At 32.0% G+C, this 23,919-nt stretch overlaps 2 protein-coding genes across 4 annotated transcripts; one reads left to right on the forward strand and one right to left on the reverse strand.

The window, feature by feature from the left end:
* Positions 1 to 682: 682 nt before the first annotated feature.
* On the reverse strand, positions 683 to 9,880 carry LOC117913032 (microtubule-associated protein futsch). The gene is made up of 6 exons (XM_034827890.1): positions 8,782 to 9,880; positions 8,519 to 8,627; positions 8,001 to 8,121; positions 7,122 to 7,865; positions 2,593 to 4,549; positions 683 to 1,591 (listed from the first exon to the last, which is right to left on the reverse strand). Exons 1-6 carry the CDS (start codon positions 8,975 to 8,977, stop codon positions 1,164 to 1,166), a joined length of 3,555 nt encoding a protein of 1,184 aa, XP_034683781.1. The 5' UTR covers positions 8,978 to 9,880; the 3' UTR covers positions 683 to 1,163.
* Positions 9,881 to 16,073: 6,193 nt separating this feature from the next.
* Positions 16,074 to 19,318, forward strand: LOC117929901 (protein Iojap-related, mitochondrial). Of its 3 annotated transcripts, none has more exons than XR_004653834.1 (5): positions 16,074 to 16,404; positions 17,053 to 17,140; positions 17,433 to 17,533; positions 18,689 to 18,849; positions 18,972 to 19,318. XR_004653834.1 is itself a non-coding variant. In XM_034850377.1 (4 exons), the coding sequence occupies exons 1-4, from the start codon at positions 16,105 to 16,107 to the stop codon at positions 18,758 to 18,760; spliced, it is 561 nt and encodes a 186-aa protein (XP_034706268.1). In that variant the 5' UTR covers positions 16,074 to 16,104; the 3' UTR covers positions 18,761 to 18,992. The 3 variants fall into 3 exon arrangements, 1 of the variants encoding a protein (XP_034706268.1); XR_004653829.1 differs by having other exon boundaries at positions 19,022 to 19,318; XM_034850377.1 differs by having other exon boundaries at positions 18,689 to 18,992.
* The last annotated feature ends 4,601 nt before the right edge of the window (positions 19,319 to 23,919 follow it).

Consider the following 23,919-nt stretch of genomic DNA (forward strand, 5'->3'; position numbering starts at 1 on the left):
ATTGTCATCCTAGGTAATTTGATTTCTTTGTCAATAAAAGATTATTAAACATTTTTAAAAGCGAATTTGATTTGATTTTGTGTTAGAAGCCAAGTTTTGCTGGTTGAAAATATTAAAGAGAAAAAAAAAAAAACCTAGTTTTTTTTTCCTAAGATAAATGAAAGAAAGTATTCATTAGAAAAACAAAATTATCTTTCAGTAAGTAATAAAATTTTGAAACAAACAAAAAGCTTTAAAATATCTTATGTTTTTAATACCGTATGTAGTAAAAATATTTTAATATCTTAATTTTTTTTTAACGGTTTTTTAAAATCATTATCGTATGATAAATTTAAAAGAGTTCTTGATATAGAAACCAACTAAGAAGTATATGGTGTTGACTTTGGATAAAGTTATGTTGATGAAAACAAGAAAGGATCTTCTTTGAAGTCTCCATCTTTCCACAGGTTTCTCCATCAGTTACCATGGCTTAAACAACAATCTAACATAATTGGTATCAGGGCTCAAGCTGGTTCCAAGTAAAACCGTCTCACTATTCTCATGATGTAGATAGATCATACCCATGCATTTTAACTTTCCTTGGACACAGAATATATTAACCTTCGCCTCAGCTGCAAGCCTACGATTACAAGCAACAAAAGGAGTAAAAAACCTTGGATAAGAAAGTTCACATACAAAAATACAAAAGGAAGCAAAAGCCCAGTTGGATCTTATTGGCATTTTTAAACAATAACACAAGCAAAATGGTGGGATGGATGATGGATCTAGTATGGAAGCAAATGAGATACGAGGGTATATTTTGTAACAATCATCAAATGAATCATGAATGACTGGGTTTTGGGTTTTCATTCACACCTTTTTTTGTCTCCAATGGAGGACTTAAACCACCAAATACCAATAACTAACAAGAATACAGCCCCTTGGAGCAGACACAGCCCCCTCCAATGCCTTTCTTTCTCCCCCTCTCACTAATATCAGCCCTAATCACAAATTAAAACTTTACAAAGGATTTTTATGTAGTCACCAACACCCCACCCTCACCTGTTTCTTACAAATCAATTGGAAATCAAACATAAAACCCCTAACATACAAAACACTCAACACCATCTCCTCCGAATAGGATTGGAGGAGGGAGCATGGAGATTTGTCTCACTGGAGAACTTTCACATTATTGCGCAATTGCACTTGGATTCCAGCTTTGGAGGTTTTGTGCTGTCAACCTTGTCTGGAAGCCCAACAATTCGTGGCAGGGACTCATCATTTTTCTCATCACTCTCAGTGTTGGTCAAAGGGAGTTTTGCGTCCGTTTCCACCCGCCTTTGCCTTGATTTTTGGGATTTTGAACTGCGTTTCCCAGCACTTCTGCCATGTGCTTCCTTCCTGTCTGGATTGGATTTCCCCAATAAGGTAACTGTTGGCCGAGAACCTTCCAGTGGTACAACATTTTCCTTCTCCATTGCAATGGTTGCAGCCTGGTAGGCCAAATTGTGAACAATAGAGCTGCAAAAGAGTATTCTATCCGTGGCCTCGTCTAGAGTTAGGCTTCGTGATCTATTTCTTCCATGGCCCTCCACCACTATGGTCGATTCCTCTATAAAAAAGCAAAGAGAATTTGTCAGAGTATTCAGATGAAACAAACTTAATTAACTATAAGTTTAGGCAATGGACTTGTTCAAAAGGTAGACATACTGGAAGTGAATGATCACACCAAAAGTGGCCAATGTTTATAATATTAAAAGAGAAAAATAAAAGCCAGCCAAGGAGACTACAAAGGCCTCATCAATGCTAATTCACCATTCAGAAAACCTCAGCCTTCCTCAGGTTCAGCCACATGATCACAAAAAATAAAATAAAACAAAAAAAGAAAAAAAGAACAACATCCTGACGTATAGAAGGCAGAATTATAGTCAATAAGATTAAAGACTAGAGAAGGAGATGAAGAAAATCACAAATCAGAAGATTCATTCCATCATTAATGCAATTTTCACAATGATGAGAAATAAACATATGTACTTTTCTATCATGTATCTATGCATGTCACATGTATGGAATAGATGCCAGCTGAGCAGGCCTACAGCATGTGAAGATGCGCCAGAGTTTCCCATCCGTTCCATAAAAAGAAACAAGGTTGCAAAGAAATTACAAATAGTAGGCAGAAAACTCTCTTAAGATGATTCCCAGAAATGTTTTCAAACTTGCTTTACAAGTAGTATGTGATTATTAATAAGAAAAAAATAATCTACTATAATGAATTCTGAAACATTGATGAATGTCCCAATAGGCTGAAAATATTGGGACAATTGCATATTTCTGTGTATAGTGAAACCATACAGCAACATAAAACTATGAGAAAGCATGCTATTTTAGTAGATATTGAACATTTTACCCTTTTCCTGGAGCAACTCAGGAAAAACTGGGAATATTTCTTGAGAGGTTTAGTGTAAATATTCCCACCAGGGTCCAGCATCCCACATCATATGAATAAAAACAGTGTTGAATCTCAGAATGGAGACGTAAATCAAATGAGAGAGAGAGAGCAGTAGGGGAGGACACAACAGGTCAATGCAAATCAAAATCCAAGACAATATATACCTAGCATGCCATGTGCATGATCTGAGGTGTTGGGCTCTGGAACCAAAGCTGTTAAATCCTTATCCAAAGAGGCAGAAACTGAAGGCTCCTGAAAGTCATCCACAGCACCCTTTGAATAAACAGCATCAATTTGTGAATCTGGGGTACTTTGATGGCCATTCTCAATTTCTATTTCTGATATTGTAACCAAAGAGCTGTGAGTAGGAACCTCTTGAGGCCCTCCATCAACACCAGTATTAGATATAGTGTGTTCCTCTCCAAAACAAGACTCTGTAGTCCTGACTGATTCTTCAATGTCTGGGGTGCTCCTAGAGTTGTTTGGAAAGTCTTCACTATTCTCATATGAGAGACAATTTTCACAACTTGGAAATGATGCTGCTGAACTGTCTTGTACCTGATTGCTTAATGCATGGCTCAATAATTCTGAGGTAGAAGCATCCGCTGTCCTACAACTCTCGTTGCAATCAAAATTATCCTCCTCAAGACCTGATGTCCCCGAAAAGGATGAATTCCAATCATTAACTTCTGCATTTTCTGAAGCTAGAACTTGTCCTTGAGAAGCTACAGGTCTTTCCACTACAACACCATATTGTCTATTGCCAGCAGACACTTCAAAATTGTCTTCATGTGTGCTCATTGCAAGGCCTGAAGCTTGGGAAGCATGGCTTGAAACTGCAGAGAAAGGTGAACTGGTGATTTGAGGCTTTGTATTTGGATCATACTTATAATTCTCCATGTCAGATTTCCTGCCACTTAATTGCCGTTGCACACGAGTCTCCATGTGTTTGGCTGAGCCCAAATCAACAGAAGACGATGCAGAAGCACTGCCATGTCCAATAGAACTTCTCATGCTGTTAGCGATGTCTCTTGCATAAGATGGATCATCATAAGATATGGTCGTGGCAGTGAAGGTCCTTCCTTGAAGAACAGGCCCCTTGCTACTGCTTGATCTCTTCAGCAGCAGTACAGAAATGCCTGCACCTTCTGAAATATCAACTTTCAAATTTGGATAGTCATTTAAGTGTCGCAATTGCTGACTGCTAGTGTTGCCATCTGGTGTGTGGTAACCAACATCTGGTTGGGCCATCACTTGCTGGTTTCCAAGTCTCTGCTCACCTTCCTCCTCCAGAGACCTAGCAGGAGAATTTTCTGGCACGTGACTCTGGCTTTGCACACCATGGCTAGTTTGCCCTTGCCTAACATTCTCTTCACATGGGAAAATCTGTGTTTCACCCATATCAGTAGTTTCTGGTAATTCAGAAACAGCCATTTGGGGCTCCATTTGATCAAATGGTTTATATTCTTCCAAAATCTTCATAGAAGGTGCAGGGGAGTTATCAGAAACTATCGTTTTAGTCACGGGGGTAGAAACAATTAAAAGATTATCTTTCATTCTGCAATCTGGACAAAGTTTAATTTCCCTTTCAACTGGTTCAATGGCATGATATCTGCCGCCGCATTGAGAACAAACTAATATATTCTCAAGATTATCAAATTCCAACACAACACCCTTGACATGCAAAGCTTCAGAAGTTGCACTGGTTGTCATAGCAGTGTCATGAAAGCTGAGATTATAGGGGTCACCATGGTCAGATTCGACTGCAAGGCCTTGATCAAAGTTGGAATGCTCGCTTTGATGTGATTCAACACTGATTTTATGCCCAATGCCTTCATTTACCACATCTACCTTATCTAGAATAAATACTTCATCCTGAACATCAGGATATGGCGCCTTCTCCCCTTCACTTGCCACATCATCCTGGTTTTGCTCACTCTCTTCTGTATCAAGTGCAACGCTCGTTCCTTGATCAGAACTAGCATTACTGCTAGTTGTAACTGAGGAGTTCCTTGATATCAAAGTACGATGTGCAGAATTTGTTTTTCCTGCATAGAAGGTGGTACTAGGAACACTAGATAAGAGTGGCCTGAACATATTTTGAGGACTTCTTCGATGATCCTACAACGAAAAAAAAAAATTATATATATATCAGAAAAACCTCAATGAGATGTGGCTCAATATAAACAGAGCACTGAAACCTATCAATATATATATATATAAACAGTGCAAATCTCAATGCAGAAACATGAACTACACATCAGACATGCTGGATGCCAACACTCCATCACTTCTGAAACTTCATAATTTTTTACCTTAATTTTCACAGTTGTGGAAAATATTCTTAAGTATATGAAGACTCCAGTCCAAATGAATAATATTACATCATGAAACTCATTAATTGTAAATCTGTAAATTGCACCATGTATCATTTCCAATTTTTCCAAACCATGCCATGCCATGTATTGTTTTCTTGCATTACCATGTTCCATATTGAATTGTGCATCACGAGTTTCTATTTTACACATTGAGCAACAAATAAGAAAAATATGTGCACATGCATAAAGCATAGTTGTAATGCAAGAATGAAGTATACGATAATATACAGTCAATTTTATGAAAGATACTAAAGGTTAAATGAGGTAAATATACTTATCTTTGGTATCCTGATATACAAACATTGGATTGCTTCAAAGAAATCATCTAGACAAAAGTATGATGTTTCAATGCATACATCCATGATAAAATCCAATAATTGACTTTCTATACTTCTAGCCATAATTTCAAGTTCCAACTTCCAACTGGCCTGCTAAATAAATACTATTATGCCAAAAAGTGCCAAGTTGCTGCAATTCCCTAATTAGATCAGCACCAAAAAAAGGCTATTATCATACACACAAGCATAACCATATACTTGTATGGAGTATTGACATATGTCTTTTTAGGTGCCATGTTTAGAGTTCTAACGTTCCATGTCTATCATCATCTTCTCTAGAGGGGGAAAAAGAGAAAAAAATAAGAAAAATTGATGTAGTAAGAAATAGTTTTCATTCTTCATTGATCGTTATCCTCAAAATCAGCCTTCAAAACCATAAAAATGATATATGTTTCATTCAAATAACACCTCCCCATATTTTTTGAAACAATAATTACACTTAGACTAAATATTTCGTGCCTACCTTCAAAGAACGCATGTGTACCGTTCGACATAGAATCACTCAAGTCTCGCTCTCTCTCTCTCTCTCTCTCTCTCTCTCTCTCTCTCTCTCTCTCTCTCTACTTTTTGTCACCTATATTTAACCTTGAAGTATCTTTGAACAATAATATAACAGACTTTTCTGAAGAAAAGGATAAAATGTAATTTCTTTTCAACAACCATTAAAAATAATCTAATGGGTACACATTGGATGAGTGATACTTCTTATCATGGATTGCTTAACATGGAGAATGTATTCTATTGTAGGCATATTACTGTGTATCATAGTTATTGACAGCTAACATTAAACCCTTATTTTACATGTAATCTGAATCATAACACACAAGGTTGCTAAATCTAAAAGATGCTATGAATTAAAGTTGTTTTATAATGATCACTAAATATACTGCACTGTCTTTTAATGCTAATTGCTTCCAAGTTCTCATGCTCTTACCAGTTCAGATTCTGACATGTGTATGTGCACCATGCAACATAGAACATAAATAATACCAGTAACATCATGTGAAACTACAAATGCATGCATGCATGCTTTGAAGGTTGCAAATAAAGGCACACATGATACATAATTTTAATAGTATGTGAATCTACAAATAGATACAATATGGTCATAAAGCATGATCCAACTCTTGCTTGAAGCTAATCAATAAAAATATGATACTATTTTTAAAACAAAGATAGAAAAATTGCCATTGTTTTTTAGCATGGAAGTGAACCAAAAATGGCAACCCAGTAAGTTGAAGGCTAGAAACAAAACATTCCATAACATTAATGAAAAAATAATAATAAAACAAGGACATATACAAGGAGACTTTTATCTTTATTGTTTCTACCAGTTATATGATTACGAAAAAGGAAAAAATTCAGGAAAAGGAAAACCCTAATGAAAGTTGAATAACTTGAATTGTAGGAGTTATTATTATCATTTTTTCGTAATAGCTTTCAGATTAAAACAAACACTGTTATGAACATGTAGGATTCGGTTCTCATGCTAAGCCAAGTCACCTCACTCCTCTGAAATATTACATATAAGTGGGCATGGCTCATTCTATTGCAATTTTAAGTGTTTTAAAGGTAGCTAATGAGGTTCAATCACTTTAAAATCTTTAATGGTGGATAATAAAGTATCAAGCCCTCCTTTTCAAAGTGATTGAAGAGCCATGTCCAAGATTTTTAATTTCAATTTTTGTATCAATTTTAGTTGTGACTAAAATTGCAATGCTTGAAAATTTTGTTTGTAAGTGCTGGAATGAAAACGAAATTAAGATAGAATTTATCAAAGAAATGGACTTAAACTTGGCATAAAATCATATCCTTTCATCAAGCTTTGAAACCTTGACCACAACCAACCCACAGCTTATAGGAAGCTCTGCATAGTGACCAGCCTTTTCTTGTGATTTGCAAATTATTATTGATGCTTGCTTGCACAAATCTGCTGATAAGAAAAAAATGCTTTGTATGAATTGGACAATAAGATACCATTTGCCGAATTGCAGAGTCGAAGGATCTTTTTGGAGCAGAAATTGAGGACAGCGTTTTGGTTGGCTTCTTGGAGAAGGCAGGAGCTCTGTTATTTAGGAATGAACCAACTCTTCTTGATCCTGAGCGGTCTGAGCTACCCATAGGAACAGACTGAAGAGAGTCTATATCATCATCACCAGATGATACCACAGAACCTTTACTATGGGAGCTAAATCGGTCTCGATCATGACTATATGATGAACTTCTAGAAGCAGTAGGAGACATTGATTGTCTTCGGACATTTGAGGATGAATCCCTACCATTCCTGGATGCTGGTGAGGAGCCCCTTACATAAGATGCTGGTCGATCAGCCAATGAAGTGCGAAGATTAGGTGGTGCCTCTGAAGAGAAACCTGGAATATTTGATTGCCATGCCCTTATTTTTGGTGAAGCCGAGTTCCCTCGACTTGTCTTTACAGGGGATGTTCCCCTTACCCCATATGAAGCCACAGTACTGCTCGATCCTGTGCTCATCCTCCGAGGGGTTGGAGTAGAAGACCTGGGAGCAGGTGTTGAGGATTTGCTTGGGGGAGGAGATGGCCTCCGCGTGGGAGTAGTATGACGTAAGCTAGGAGCAGGACTGGAATTGGGTGCTGAAGATGGCCTTCCCCTTGACTGGAAGCTACCATTCCCAGATCGAGGAGATGGGCTTAATCGATGTGGACTTGCACTACCTCTACTGCTTCTGTAACTCTTTTCCATCTGCAATTAGATAGATGTTGGATGTATTTCAAATGGAAAGCAATTAGTATTTTAAATGATTAATAAAATAATCCTTTTGGAGAAGAAAAGTAAAGAAATGAATATCTGTCATAGTAATGTGAACAAGTAATCTACCGTGGATGATCTTGAGATGGTAATGGGTTGACTCCGAGGTCTGCCCCTGTGTGCAACAGTAGTTGATGTCGTCTCATCATCCAGTGAAGGGAAAAGAGGAGTATCGGGAGGAGTAAGCAACCTTTTAGTGACACCAGATATTTGGTCAGAACCAAGAATAGTAAGGTCCAAAGACCAGCCATGCATTGCAAGAATAAAGATAAAGAGCAATAAATCTCTACAGTTATAACGGACAACCATTCACTTTGATTCTGTAAGGCAAATGACAATATGACATCTACTGTGAACCAGTACATGTTTTTGTTCTGTAAGGTAAATAAACAAAATGACATTACGAGTTAGAACTCCCATGATTTCGGTACCAGATTTGAATTAAAGCAATATACGATGCATATTTTTATGTGTGCATGCATACATTCTGTTTTCTGTTTGGTTCAGAACCATTAGAAAGCATCCTAGGATCAATGATACATCAATATGAAGTAAAAGAGAACCAGAATGGGAAAATCAAAGCCCACCAATCATAGTCATTCTTCTCCCCATCTGCATTAAGCAGGTCGCTACTTTCTCCTCGAGCAGGAACTGAGATTCCAAGCTTTAAATCTGAAAAGTATCTCAATTTTGTTGCTGTGTAATATAATTTCAAAACCAGCGAGAAAAAGAACAAATGAAACAATGTCAGTAGGATGAAACAAACAAACACACAAAAATTTGAACTATATTTGGTAAAGAAAATGAACAATAACAAAAAAACAAAATGAGCCTTAGTATTGGGAATTACAGAACGTGTCTTCAAAATCATCCGAAGACTGAACCAGAAAATTGTCCTTTTCCCGGGTCTGCATATCACTGAATAAAGCAAGATCATCATCTTTCTCCCTAAGAATCAATCCGGTCTCAAAACTGTGCCCCCGCTTGTGATTCTCTCCTCTCAGCTCCCTTCCGGGAGAGCACCTCAATGCCGGAGAAGGAGGCATCTCTAATACCGACTTCCCCTTGCCTAAATATCAATTCAACCCCTCCAAACCTTCCATTCGACCCGAATAAAAAACGCTCAACCCCAAAACTTCAAACCCATGCTCTACATCCAGCCACGACTTCCAGAGAAAAAACTCCTTAACCCCATATTCTCTCTTGAAAGCAAAAAATCAAACCCATATTCGCATGGAATTGAGCAACATTGCAATTCAGTGTATTCAATCCCACTTCAGCACAACGTAAAACACAGCTAATTCGTACGAGGAAAGTCGAATTTCACCCAAAACCCAATCTCTTCCGCTCACAACATTGCGTTCCAGAGCAAAACACCAAAAACCAGCAAAGAATTCGAGATCCTCCACCTCAGAAAACCCTAGATTCCCGCGGCACAGATCCCACCACTGACCCAAACCTTAATTCAGCTCAAATTCAACAGCCAACCCTCCACCAAACCCAAAATCCCAAAACCAAAACCAACGTTTCGACAACCCTCCACTGTTGAACCCACCACCACTGAACCCAAAACCCCACAAAACGCTCCACCTGGATCCGCAATTGCCCCGAGTTGGGATTCCGAAAAGCAACTCCGAAGTCTACTTCAATGCTAGAAGAGACGAAGAAGAGAGTCGGATCTGTGGAAGACAATGGAGGGGAAGAGCAGATCGGGAACTGTAGAGATCGGTGGATCGGAGGCAGCAAACCCTAGCAGTTACAGCGACGTTTGAAAGATAGAAGAGAGAGAATTGTGGAGAGAAGAAGAGTAAAACCACCACCACCAACAACAACTCATTTTCGTTTTCTTTAGCTTCCTTCCTCTCGGTATGCTTAGATTCTATTCATTCATTTCACTCGCTCTTTTTGCAGTTTCCTTTTTCTTTCTCTGTGAAATTTCTTTTTTTGTTTTTGTTTTTGTTTTTTACTTTTTTGTTTTCGGAAAACATGTTTTCATTTGCTCAAATCTGTTTTTTAGCCTTAATTTGGTGCGTGTTTATATATGATATTTACCAAAACAAATTTGTATACTTGTATTGGTGGGTTTGGTACCACCACTTGGCTTTGCAGCTCATGGGGGGAGTGGTGGGCTGTTGACTCAAGAAAAGGAATTTAAGATCTTCGAAGCAAAATTAAATGACAACTGTTTTTTCTATTCTCAAAATCAAAAAAATAAAAAGGGCATTTTCTAAAATGTTGTTTAAATTTAGAAAACATATACATTTACTGTCTTTGCTTTGATTTCCCTCCTAATTTTTGTTTTCTAAGTATAATGAAAACTGTTTTTATAAAATAAAATTTATAAAATCTATCATATTGTGAGTCCGTACCAAGTTTTTTTTTATCTGAATTTATTCCTTTATTCACTTTTAATTCCTATAAAAGAAAACTTAATTTTCAATGTGCTTTAGATTTGATTTAAAAACAAAAATAGAAAATAATTTCAACGAATATGTTTTTAAGAAATTTATTATTCTTAAAAAAAAAAAAAACCAAAACATCCAATTTGACAACAATTTTTTATTATCCACAACAAAAAATCAGAAAAATATATTTAATAACAAAAAAATTAATTTTTATTTTTTACTCTTTAAAAAAATCAGAAAATAAAATGTTTTCAAATTGCATCTTTTAGTTGTTTTTTTTTCAATTTCACTTATTTTCTAAAGATTATTTTAAATACTAATTGTATTAACACAATGATTAAATAAAATAAAATTATTTTTAAAATATTAAAACCAAGTTAAAAATATTTGATGTTTTCAAATATATTTTTATTTTACGGAACCTGGTAGAATAGCTTTAAAAAAACTACTCTCAAAAAATATTTTTTAAAACTATTTTAAAAAATAATTGTCAAACATGTCCAATATAAATTGTTTTCTTTTTTGGACCTATATTTTAGATTGAGAATTTTGTATTCATTGTTTTCAAATTTTTTATTTTATTAAAATAAATTTATATTTTACCATTATTCCATTTGAAAATCTTATTTTCTTTTGGAACCATGAGGTTGTGTTATTTTATTAATTTTGTATTTTCGTAACAATTTAATATAATTTATTAGACATTTATGAGTAAGAAGTTGTTAAAAATCAACAAATTCAAGTAATCGTGACAACAAAACCACTTCCTTTAAGACTACTTCTTTCTAATAATTTATCTCATGTGTCATAATGTATTCACTTTTATTTGAATTTTAAATTATGAATTAATTATTAGAAGTGAGTTCCAAAGTAATCAATTTTCTAGAAAAGCTTAATTCTCAATTTTTGAGGTCAACGATTTAATAAATGAAAGTACGAATATTACATTTGATAGTAAATAAAAAAAATATAATACTTCAAATTTCATTTATCATTTTCTTAGAACTTCAAAATCAAATAATAAAATCATCGAAATCTTTAGCTTATAACTATTTTAAAAAATAATTTTTGAAAACTGTTTTGTAATATTTTATAAAATAAAAGTTTGTTTTGAACTCAAATTTTTTTTTAATCTATTTTTAAATTTTTTTTAATATACTTTAAAAATGATTTTTATATCAAATGCTTTATTTTTAACAATATTTCTATAATGATTTTTTCAACGCTAATTTTCAAAAAATAAGAGAAAATAACAGAAAATTACTAAAAAATGTTCTTTGAAAACACTTTATATTTCTCTATACATGATTTTTTTCTAAATAATAAAAACCTATTTTCGAAAACAGTTATCAAATAGACCTTTTATTTTTATTATTTCATCGATATTAATATGACAAATATACTTGACATATAAAATTTTGTATTTATTTTATTTTTAAAGTGTGTTTATAGTGATTTTAAAACGCGTTTTTAACTTCTTTTTTTTTAATACTATAAACTTCTTAAACTCATTGTAAAACACACTTATAATAGTCTAACCCTAAAAAGGATTTATAATTTTATTATTATATCCACAATAAAAAAAAAACAGGGGGTTTGGGAAAAGCCAAGAAAATAGTAGGCCGCAATGAGAAAAAATAAAATAAAAATAGAAAGAATAATAAAAAAATAAAACTATGATTAGATTTGTCCAGTAGTGAAAAAGATAGAGAATGATGTCGTTTTAATTGGTAGGTGATGGCTTAATCCAAATGATGAAGTGTTGTTTCTCTTTCCAAGGTTTGGTTACAACTAGCTTTGAGGTAGGGCTTGTTGTCATGGCTTACTATGCAATTTAATACCAACAAACTTCATTAAATTAACCCATTATGATTTGGCTTCATCATTCTCAATCTAACTTCAATTTTCTATCCCTATTCCTATCGGGTTTTTGGATTTATCCTCTCTTTTTTATTGTTACCTATATTTTGTTAAGAATTATTAATCAACTAACTTTTGATAGGTGAGAGTTAAATGAGTTAGATCGTAATTTTCCGTAAAAAAGTAAATAAATAAATAAAATCTTAATCAGATTTGAATTTTATAATAATATTTTTTTTTTATTAAAAAATTAATTCAAACATAGCATATCAATAAAGATAGGAATGACAATGGAGAAAATTACTCTCAATTTATTTATTTATTTATTTATATCTATTTTCGTTCTTATCTTAATAAATAAATAAATAAATGGAATGGGGTGTCCATTCTTTTTTTAATTTTTTTAAAATTTTGAATTACATTAAAAATAAATTATTTTATAAATCAATAAATATTATAAAATTTATAATTTATTTTCACAAAAAGTTATATTTTATATTTTTAAAAAAATTTAAAATTTAATTAAATTAAAATTTTATTTAATACCATTCCAACATGATAAAGCCAAATTGGTTTATCTATTCACAAATGGATAAAATTAGTGAATAAAAAAAAACCTAAGAATATGTTTAAAAATAATCTTTTGTTCTTAAAAATACAAAACCGTTTTCCAAGATTCTAAAACATATTTGGTAATTGTTTGATAGAAAATTAAACATTTTTAAAATATATATTTTAATTATTTAAAAAATATATATATAAGGAGAATGATTGAAAATATATGATATCTATAAAAATTATTGTCATAGAAAATAGGATGAGAAGATTTCACATTCTTTAATAAAGATTCTAGAAGGTACGATAAAATTGTTTTCAAAAATTATTTTTAAGAATTACTTTTGAAAACGTTTTCAATAGGGTTAGTTTCTAAAACATGGATAAGGCAAAGAGCCAAGTAGTTAGAGCCAATGTGTTTGCAACCAGACAAGGCATAAGCTTTCATCTAGATTATATTTTTTTGAGTTTTACACGTGAGGCCCGCTGTTGATTGATATTTACAGTTGCAATGATGAATGAAGTGACTCACGAAAGTTATGTGGGCCCATGCAAGGGTTAACCACTCTAAGTCAAATCACCCTCTCTTGAAATGCTAACAGATCAACGGCTGAGCTTTATCAATCAATCAAATCACATGGTCTGGTCTCCAGCGCATCATCTCACGAAAAAGATAGATGAAAAAACGAAACTTTTAAAATCATACTTTGAAAAAACAATTTTTACATATATATTATTTCATAAAATAAAATTGTATATTATATAATTATAATTTAAATTTCATAAAATTATACTACAACAAAAAGAGAGATGGAAACAATTTTTAGAAATTGAAATTGCTCGGAAATTGCTCATATATGTATATAAATATTTCTCATATTCTCTTTAGAAAAAAGGTTAAAAAAATACGTTCATGTAAGAAAATTTGTTTGTTTATTTGTTTTTTTTCTTTGTGAATTTCATTTATTTATTTATTTATTTTTTTCGTGAAAAAAAATGTTAAAGTATTTATACTATAAAATAAAGTGATTTTCAAATTTCTGTAGTTTTATTTACGATTTTAGGTATATATTTCCATAACTATTCACGACTTGAGTATAGAATTTATTCATGAAAATTTTTAATTTTATTTATTTATTTTCTTCTCCATTAAAAAAGAAGGTTAAGACATTTATACTTTGGTTCTTAAATTTTTGTAGTTTCATTCACGATTTAGGGCAGGTCATTTCATAACAATTCACAACTTGAAGTATAAAATTTATCAGTGAAACAACCAATTTGAATATTGGGCATTTTAGAAGGTAATCGAAAGCATTTTTTTTACAACATATACATATAGGTTATGTTTGGTTTTCAGAAAATTTGAAAGAAAATACAATGAAAATAAAATACAAATGAAAAGTAAAAAGAAATAAAAAGTGAAGTAAAATAAATAAAAAAAGATTAAAAATGAATAAATTATTTTTATTTGTTATTTCAAACTCATTTTACTTATTTTAACTTATGGATATAAAGATTAAATAATTTAAAAATACATAAATTTTTAAACATAAATATTTGATTTACATCTTAAATTTAATTAAAAAAAAGTGTAATAGGGGAATTCAAGTTCAACTCAACTTTATCGGAATTCGACTCATAGAACTTGAATAACTTGTTTAAGAGTGAAAAAATGAATATGAGTTGAGTTTGGATTAAGAATTTGAGGAAAAAGTTCCAATTACAATCCTAATTTTATTTACAACTTTAACAATTATTGTTAACTTTTCATTTATAATGTCATATCATATATAATTATATTTGTGTAAATATTATTTAAGAATATCAATTGATAGGTAGTTGAATCAATTGATTGAGCATTCAAGAATCTCATGCATGGAAGACTAAATGATTCAAATTATAAATGGGGAGTTAAAAAAAAATTCATTTATATGAATATGGTGTTACTTTTGTAACCTCATCATTATGAAATTTAATTTGTATATAATGTTTATGAATAATGGAGGAAGATGGAAAAGTTATAAGCAATGCAATTATACGAATGTAGGCATTCAAGTTGGTAATCTACCATTACTCATTAATTTGTACATATTGATTATAAATAATAAATATAACTCACATTTAGTCTTTGATGGAAAGACTAAGTGACATATTTTTTTTTTATATATATAAAATTAAGATTCTAAGCCACACTCTCATTTTTACGTCTTTTGTTGTTTTACTTTTAATAATATACATCACATAAGTGACTCATCCATTATATAAAAGTAGTGAGTTGGAGATTTTATTAAAACAATTCAGAAGATGACTCAAACTAACTTCAAAAGTGTTGTCAGTGTCAAGGATCAAAGTAAGAATAAGATAATTATTTTATCATTAATTTAGTATTTATATCTATTATATTTTATGTATCCAAAATTAATTTTCCAAAATAATTACTTTATCGTAAAGTTTAGTTAATAACTATAACATGTAATTCATAACGTTATAAAATGAAAATTTAATTTAATAATTTTAAAATCATAAATAAAAATTATTACGATTTTTTTTTTGTTTTATCAGTTATGTGGAAGAAATGAAAATTTAATTTAATAATTTGAAAATCATAAATAAAAATTATTATGATTTCTTTTTGTTTTATCAATTATGTGGAAGTTATCCTAAGTTCTATCTAAGTTTATCCTTAGTTCATTTAAACTATTATAATCAGGACGTCATCCTAAGTTCTATATAAGTTTATTCTTAATTCATTTGAACACTTATTATTGAGACACCACCACAAATTTTATTTAAGTTTATTCTATATTCCTCTGATTTCTCATCATTGAAACGTTATCCTAGGTTTTATATGAGTTTATTCTTAGATTTTTTGAACTCTTATTATTGGAATTTCATCCGAGTTTCGGTTTAAATTTATTTTTAAATTGAATTGATGCAATACTTTTTATTTCAATCTTCTTCTTTTACTACTTCATTAATTTATGCCAAAAGGTAAAATAATAATTAAAAAATAAACAAAGATAAAAAACAAAATTAATATCTATAAATTATTTATATATAATATTTCAAAATTTTACTTATTTTAAATCTTTTGTAAAAAGTTTATATAATTTGAAAAAAACAAGAGTTTTAAACCAATTTTAATTATATTTATTTATTTTTTATATTCTTCATAATCAAATCAAACATAAAAAGAATCATTATTTTTTTAAAATTTCACGGCGATCCAACAATCCGTTCTATTTCAAGGTGAGCAGACCTCCAACGCCGTCGTTCAAATGAAACGACGTCGTTTTAGAACCAAGGAATTTTTATACCAAAATCAGTTCGGCTGTCATCGAGCGTGCAATCAGATGTTGGCGGCTCTAAGATCCCGCGCCCTACTCCATCACTCATCTTCTTCTTCCTTCTCGAATCTTCAACAATGGAAGCTAGGGTTTCTAGGGTTGAAACGCACCTGGTCATCCTCCTATATTGAGAGCAACAAGGCAACAGAGTTGCTGAACTTGCAAGAGATAGAGCAGATTCTGAGCGATGTTAAAGCCGACGACATCAGAGTGATTCCGGTTCGCCAGCACTGTGATTTCATGGTTATCGCCACTGGTAGATCCACCTGGCACGTCAAAAACATCGCTCAAGCCCTTATTTACAAGGCAAAACTATAATTTTTTTTTTTTGGGTATTTTTCGAGACATGTTAAATCTTTGCCGTCTGTTTGGTTGCCGAGTAAATGTAGGGTAATGAGAGAAAATTGATTTTTGGATGTAAAATCTTCTATCAACTGAGCTAAATGGTTGCGTTTGAGAGAGTTAGATGGAGGAAGCTTTTATGTTGAGTCCAAAACAATTGAAATTGTAAGCCAGCTGCACTTTCTCGACAACTAGACAGATGCAAAGGCGTTATGTCGCGTACATTTTTCCATTGATTTTAGTGATGGATGACTTGAAATATCTAAACCCTAATTCTGTTTGGTTGTCGAGAAAACCGAGGAAAAGCTATGAAAATTGAATGCTGGCTCTTTTATTTAATGTAGTCTTAGACTCTTAGTTTCCTGAAAAATTGAAAATTTGTATCGGGTACAATTGAGTAGTCATTTTTGGTTAGGCCCCGAATGATGAAAAGTCTTCAATATAAACTTTATCTATTTTTTATTTCCTACCTTTTCCCAGCAACCAAACGGAGGGTAAACGCAATGTTGTTCGGTGGTGGTTAGCCGTTTCAACCCATGAAAATTCTGTTAATTTATTTCTGAAGACGCCAAATCATAATCTATATTGTCATTGTTTCTTTCACATGAGCAGGCTAAGCAAAAACAGAAGGGAGCTCAGCGAATTTTGCTGCCCAGTGTAGAAGGGCAAGAGGGAGGGAAATGGGTTATCATTGACTCTGGTTTGTGCTTCACTTTATAGAACTCCATTTATGTATCTATTCTGGTAAAATCCCACCAAAGAAAAACAAATTGAGAAGAAATGTTTGACTAATAATATTTTTTTCTTGAAGATTGTACTGTAACTTGGCGGTTCCATGTGCATTCCATGATAAATGATGCATACCTTGTAGAACTTTAACACCTCAAATTTTGAATTCGCTAAATATCAAGATTCAAAATAAAGTTCATTGCATTTATGTTTCTGCTTATAATAATGATCTATTTTTGTTTTTTGGTGATTTCCTTTTTTAGGCACGGTAATAGTTCATGCTCTTGATGAGAAGGCTAGAGCGTATTACAATTTAGAAAGTCTTTGGACCACAGAAACATCTCCAAATGAACCAAGTAGTCAGGTAAAATGAGTTTAAGTTTTATTATGGATTTTCTTAAACTATGGAAATTGTTTTTGGCAGTTTGATTGATTGGTTTGAAACACATATCTTACAACACAAATACACAGGATTTGTATTGATGAGGTGACCTCATCTTTAGGATGAGAAAGGAAAGGAATATATATTGTTTGAAAAAAAAAATATCATTTTAAGAATTGGTCAATTTTGCATTCTAAATTTTCATGGTGGCCGCTGTAGACGCTCACACACCTGCTACACACCCACCCACTACACACATGCTCCTTACACAAACATCCTGCCAAAATTGGGACCAAAAGGAGCATGCTGGCGCTGCATTGACTGCATTTTCTCTCTCAATGTTTTCTTTTGTTACTTCAGTAAACTTGCTTCTGTGTTCCCTTCTCCCAAAATCCACACATGTCAAGCAACAATAAAATGAAGTGAGTCAAAATTATTTATGCATCTGTGTTGAGATAATTTCCGATATTTCACATTGAAAGTAACACGTTTCAGAGTTCTTGGGCATGTATTCTTTTTTTTTTTTTAAAGCATGTTAGGTCAATAGTCCACTGTTCACACTTCGATTGTTCATTATGTGGAAACATTGTTAGAAATGGGAGAAGAATGACTGAGTACAGAATTATCAAATTAATTTGTTTGAATATGTCCTGTTTTCACAATTTTGAAAGGACAAAATAACAGTTAAGAAGATGTTGTTGCAGTGACTGTTTAAATTAAAAATCATAGTTGGAAGTTAGTTTCCATGTTGTTCTTCATCCCTTTTTCCCCTCTGCCAAATTGCTTCAATAGGAGGGGGTCTTGGTCAATGTTGAGAATGTGGGACTTTGTTTTTTGGTGCAACTAAAGGAGCTAACCCCTTCTTCTTCCAATTTCAGTTGTTATTCTGTTTTAGAAATTGTGAAAAAGTATCCAGTGACCCCAGATTTTATCTATATGCAAGAACAATGTTGTGGCCACTTATAAGTTGTTGGGCATAAGGGAATTCCCTGGTGGCAACTGAACTTTAATTTCTTTTACTTTGTTCTTTTTCCTTTTAATTTCTCCATCTCCTTTGTCAAATTTTCATCTATTGACAAAAGAGTTATACTATTTCTGAATACATCTTGCGTCTTGCTCTTTTTTCTGTTCATCCAGGAATTGAAAAATGCTTTTGTGAAGATCCGCCGCAAGAATAACTCCAAAAAATCAGTGCAGACTAGTTCTTAACCTTGTCTTCCAACTGGGTCCTCCTATTTTACTTTCCAACCATGGAACTTCTAGTTTTGACCTCATAAATCTCCATGCTTGGTCTAAATGTAAGTTGTGGATTTTTATTTAAAACCATTCTCTCTGCAGTTGGTTCAGTTTTGCTTGTACATACTTTTTATGTCTTTTGGGATACTATATTGTTCTGATTAGAACCCGTCTTTATTTCTAGAGCTGGGCAAAGTTTTCTATTTGAGAACATTCAAAGTGATTTATATGCAGAAATAGCTTCCTGAAATGGTGTAACATCTGCCAAACAGAAGCATGTGAACTTGAAAACAACGTTGATGGTATGGAGTAGAAAAACCAACCATCTGCCTTTCTAGCTGGGGCCATGGAATGACAGCCCAGCCTCCACTAAAGCTTCTTGATGGCAAAAGATAACCATCCTCTTTAATGTTGACAATCCGTCTTTCTGATCGATTGAGGATGAATTCTGAATCCCAATTTCCTTTCATTTGATATTTACTGTTATTTTGGTAAATTTTCACTGGACAATGATAAATCTGCTTCTCTCTATAACTTATATATGTTAGTAATTTATTAAATTCTCAAATGCAAAAACTATAAAAAAATCTTTTAACTTTTGCATAAATCATAATACCCAAAGATTGTAGAACAATAATTCGTACTTCGATGCTTGAGAGATTTATTGAAGAAGATCAAATGTAGGAGCAAATTGCATGTCTCTCTCTTAACCCTTAAGCTTGATGGATGTTTTTCGGATAGAGAGAAAAACTGATCTCTTTTTTGGGTAGAGAGGGGACTAGTTCTTTATTTTTTAAATATATCAATTATCCCACGTTCCATCAAATTAGGCAGTTAGTTATTAACATTTTCTCAAAGATGACCAATAGGATTTTAGCAAATATTATTTATTCATTAAACCATAATTGATATAAAAGCTTAAATGGCATGTGAGCCACTTCATTGAAAAAAATAAAAAAAGTGTACATTCTCTCGCTTGGCCCTTGTGACATGTCCAACTTCATGGTTTAATAATAAAAGGTAATACCCACATAATAAAAGCTAAATCATTTCTTAAATTGGTCATATCATAACTAATGCGGATCATAGCGGTTGTATGCCATTATTTGGACATGGTCCCTTCCATGTATCACAATATTAGTTTTACACTTAGAATGACCTGTAATGGGAAAGAACAATAATGGTCCAATGATAATGTCTTTCGCAAAGACAAGTTTGATTAATATTTATATAATTAATTCATGTATATACTAATAAACAAAAACATGATGTAAACAAATTAGAAATAGTACTTAAATGAGCTTAAAGTATCAAATATGTAAAAAAAAAAAACATAAAAACCCAATATAATGTCAATAATGGTGCGTCACAATGCCCATCCCTTCGACATGTTCACCAAATATCTTTGGCAACAATCCTTTTGTTAATGGATCCACAACCATAAGGTTAGTGCTAATATGCTCAATTGATACTCTTTGTTTATGAACTTTTTCTTTAACAGTAAAGCATTTTAATTCCATATATTTAACACCTTTCAAATACTTGTCACTTTCAGAAAAAAAAAAGAAAAAAATTGCTGTAGAGTTATCACAATAAATTTTCAATGGTTTGACAATACTATAAAAAATTCCAAGTTCTAAAATAAAGTTTTGCAGCCATAATCCATGAATAGTGGCTCAAAACATGTCACAAACTCAACTTTCATAATGGATGCAACAATGATAGATTGCTTTGTGCTCTTCCATGAGATGACCCCTCCAATCAAGAGAAACAAATAGCCAAATGTGGATTTTCTAGTATCAATACATCCAATAAAATTTGAATCCAAATATCCTATCACCTTAAGATGATCAAATCTCTTATACATGAGCATGTAATCTTTCATTCCTTGCAATATCTCAATACTTTCTTTGTAGCTTTCCAATGATCCAATCTTGGATTATTTTGATATCCAACAATGGATGCATAAGGAATACTTTCCATTTATGTGCGTTCTAATTCATTCTTCGAACATTGAATAAGACTGAACTTATCTCATTTATGAATAGGAACAACACTTGTAGAACCTTTCTCCATCCCAAATCTCTTTAAAACTTTATTAATATATGGCTTTTGAGACAACCCTAACAATCTTTGTGTTTTGTGATGGAATATTTCAATTCCAATCACATAGGATGCCTTAACCATATTTTCATTTCTAAGTTTTTAAAGGGAAATTCCTTGGTCTCACTTAGAAAACCAAAATCATTAGTAGTGAGCAAAATATCATCAACATATAAGATAAAAAATATGAATTTGCTCTCATTAACCTTTATATATATACATTGATTAACAACATTTTCCTTAAATTTGAAGAAAGTGATGATATTATTAAACTTAAGATACCATTATCGGGAAACTTATTTAAGTTCATATATATTGACTTGCTTAATTTACATATCATGTGTTCATTTCCTTTAGTTGAAAAATTTTCAGGTTGGCCCATGTAAACTTCTTCCTTTAAATTCTCATTAAGAAAGATAGTTTACACATCGCATAACTCTAAATCATAATGAGCTACTAATGCCATAATAATTTTAAATAAGCCATTTTTAGAAATAGGTGAAAAGGTCTCTTTGTGGTCAACACCATCTTTCTGAGTCAAACCTTTGGCAACAAGTCTGACCTTATATCATTCAACATTGCCATTCGAGTCAAGCTTGGTCTTAAAAACCCATTTACACATGACTTTTTTAGAATCTTTAGGCAATTCAACAAGATCCCAAACTTCTTTCAATTGTTTTTTCATGACATCTAACCACTTAGTAGAATTAACACTTCTCATGGCTTGTTAAAATGAAATTGGATGTTCATTGATTCCTAAGTCAAATTTTGACTCTTGTAGGTAAACCACATAATCATTAGAAATAACGGATTTTTTTGTCTTTGAGATCTTAATACTATTTCATGTGGTTCATCTATTGAAGGTTAATTATTAGTGACTTCATTGTGGGGTTCATTTATTTGTTGTTTGTGAAAGTTGTTAAACCGTTCAACAACCGTATGAACAACAACCTTAGAAGAAGTTATAGGCAAAGGGGCTTGCACCCTATTTTATTGGATTTCCCCTTTATGTGGTTCTATACTCCCATTAACTACACAATTTTTAATGAACTAGCATTTATAAATTCAACAATTCTTGTATTATGGTTAGGGCAATAAAATCTTTACCCTTTAGATTTTTCTAGATAACCACTGAAAAACCCATTGGTTGTTCTTGAATCCGGTTTCTTTTCATGTAGATTATAAATTCTTACTTCTCTTGGGGATCCCCATAAATGTGGGTGCCTTTCTTCTAGTCCATATTTCAAAAGGAGTTTCTGGAATTGCCTTACTAGGAACCCAATTTAACAAATACATGGCAATCTTTAAGGATTCTATCCACAATGATAAGGGTAAGGAAAAATAGCTTAACATGCTTCTAACCATATCCATTAAAGTATGATTATGCCTTTCTGCAACATCATTCTATTGTGGTGTACCTAGTATTATGCATTAAGTACATATGCCATGTCTTTCAAGGAATTTAGCAAATAGACCAAGACATTATCCATTTTCGGTATATTTTTCATAATATTCACCACTTCCATTAGATTTGACAATTTTCATTTTTCTATCTAATTGTCTTTCAACCTTATTGATTAATACTTTTAAGACATCTACTAATTGAGATTTTTTTATGTAGCAAATAGATGTATCCATAACGTGAAAAATCATCAATAAAAGTGATAAAATACTTTTCTTTATCGACAAATAGAACTTCATGAGGCTCAAATATATCAATGCGTATTATCTCATTAAGTTGTGTGCTTCTTGTGGCTTTTTTCTTGCTTGTGTGTTTTGTATGTTTTCCTTTAATACAATCTACACAAATTATAAGTGTCATTTTTGCAACAAGTTTGGACACTACAAGAAAGATTTGGGAATATTGCACTTTTATCTTTGATATTCCTTGCTTGTCCTTTCCATTATTCTGTTCAAGTATTTTTTTAGCTTTTTGCTGGCCCATGAGATTAATTGAGTGAATTCCTTGTTTTTTTAAGTCTTGCTTCCTCCTAAATAAGCATACTTTGCAACTCATTCACATTCCACTTATCCTTAATAGTGTTGTAATTTATTTGAAATGGGTCATAATTAGGAGGCAAAGAGTTAGTGATAAACTGCATAAGGAAATTCTCACTCACTCCCAATCCCATGGACCTCAGTGACATGTTGATGCATGATACATGAACCATCAAACTTACTGTTGGTCAAAGTACTCATCAATGTCCTAACAAGTGACTTATGAGTAGAATTAGACTAAGGTGTTGTTTGCTTTTTGATTGAATATAAAAAACTAAAATATTTTGCTTTCTCTATTTAACTAAAAATAACTTATTGATATCAACCAATATAACTAAACTAAATCTATTGATAATAAATTTACTTTATTAATATTGGTTAATATATAGATTCAGTTTAGTTATATTGGTTGATATCAACAAGTTATTTTTAACTAAATAGAAAAAGCCAAATATTTTGATTTTTTTTATTCAGTCAAAAAACAAACACCACCTAAAAGCTCTTTTCCATAAGTGTTCATATATTCCTTAGTACTTTCAGTTTTAAGAATTGTCGGCTTGATGTTATTTGCTATAGTCATTTACATGAACATTAGACTTAGTATGTTTGATTTTTCCCAAGCCTTATGGAAAGACCTTTGTTCATCATTGTTGAAATCAATAATAGTAACTTGTTTCTCAATTTGGAGTGTCAAATTAAGATCCAGAACTTTCTGGTGAAACTGGACTTGTTCACACCAATCATGAAAGTTAAGCTCATTAAATGTCATAAGAGACAAAACTTGCGGATTAAGAGAAACAAGAACATGTACTACAATAAATGTAGAGTGCTCACATATTAATGTTACGTTATAAATTTAAACAAATAATTCAAATTCAAACAAAATTCATTTAAACATTAATATGCATATTGTAGTTCTCTTTTGGGTGATAGAACAATACACAACATAAAACATAATTGATGTTTGATTTTAATTTTCATATAATTGACAATTACATTCACTCTAACTAGACACGTCTACTATTTTTGGA

This window comes from Vitis riparia, chromosome 1 (genome assembly GCF_004353265.1).
Source record: "Vitis riparia cultivar Riparia Gloire de Montpellier isolate 1030 chromosome 1, EGFV_Vit.rip_1.0, whole genome shotgun sequence".
NCBI lineage: Eukaryota > Viridiplantae > Streptophyta > Magnoliopsida > Vitales > Vitaceae > Vitis > Vitis riparia.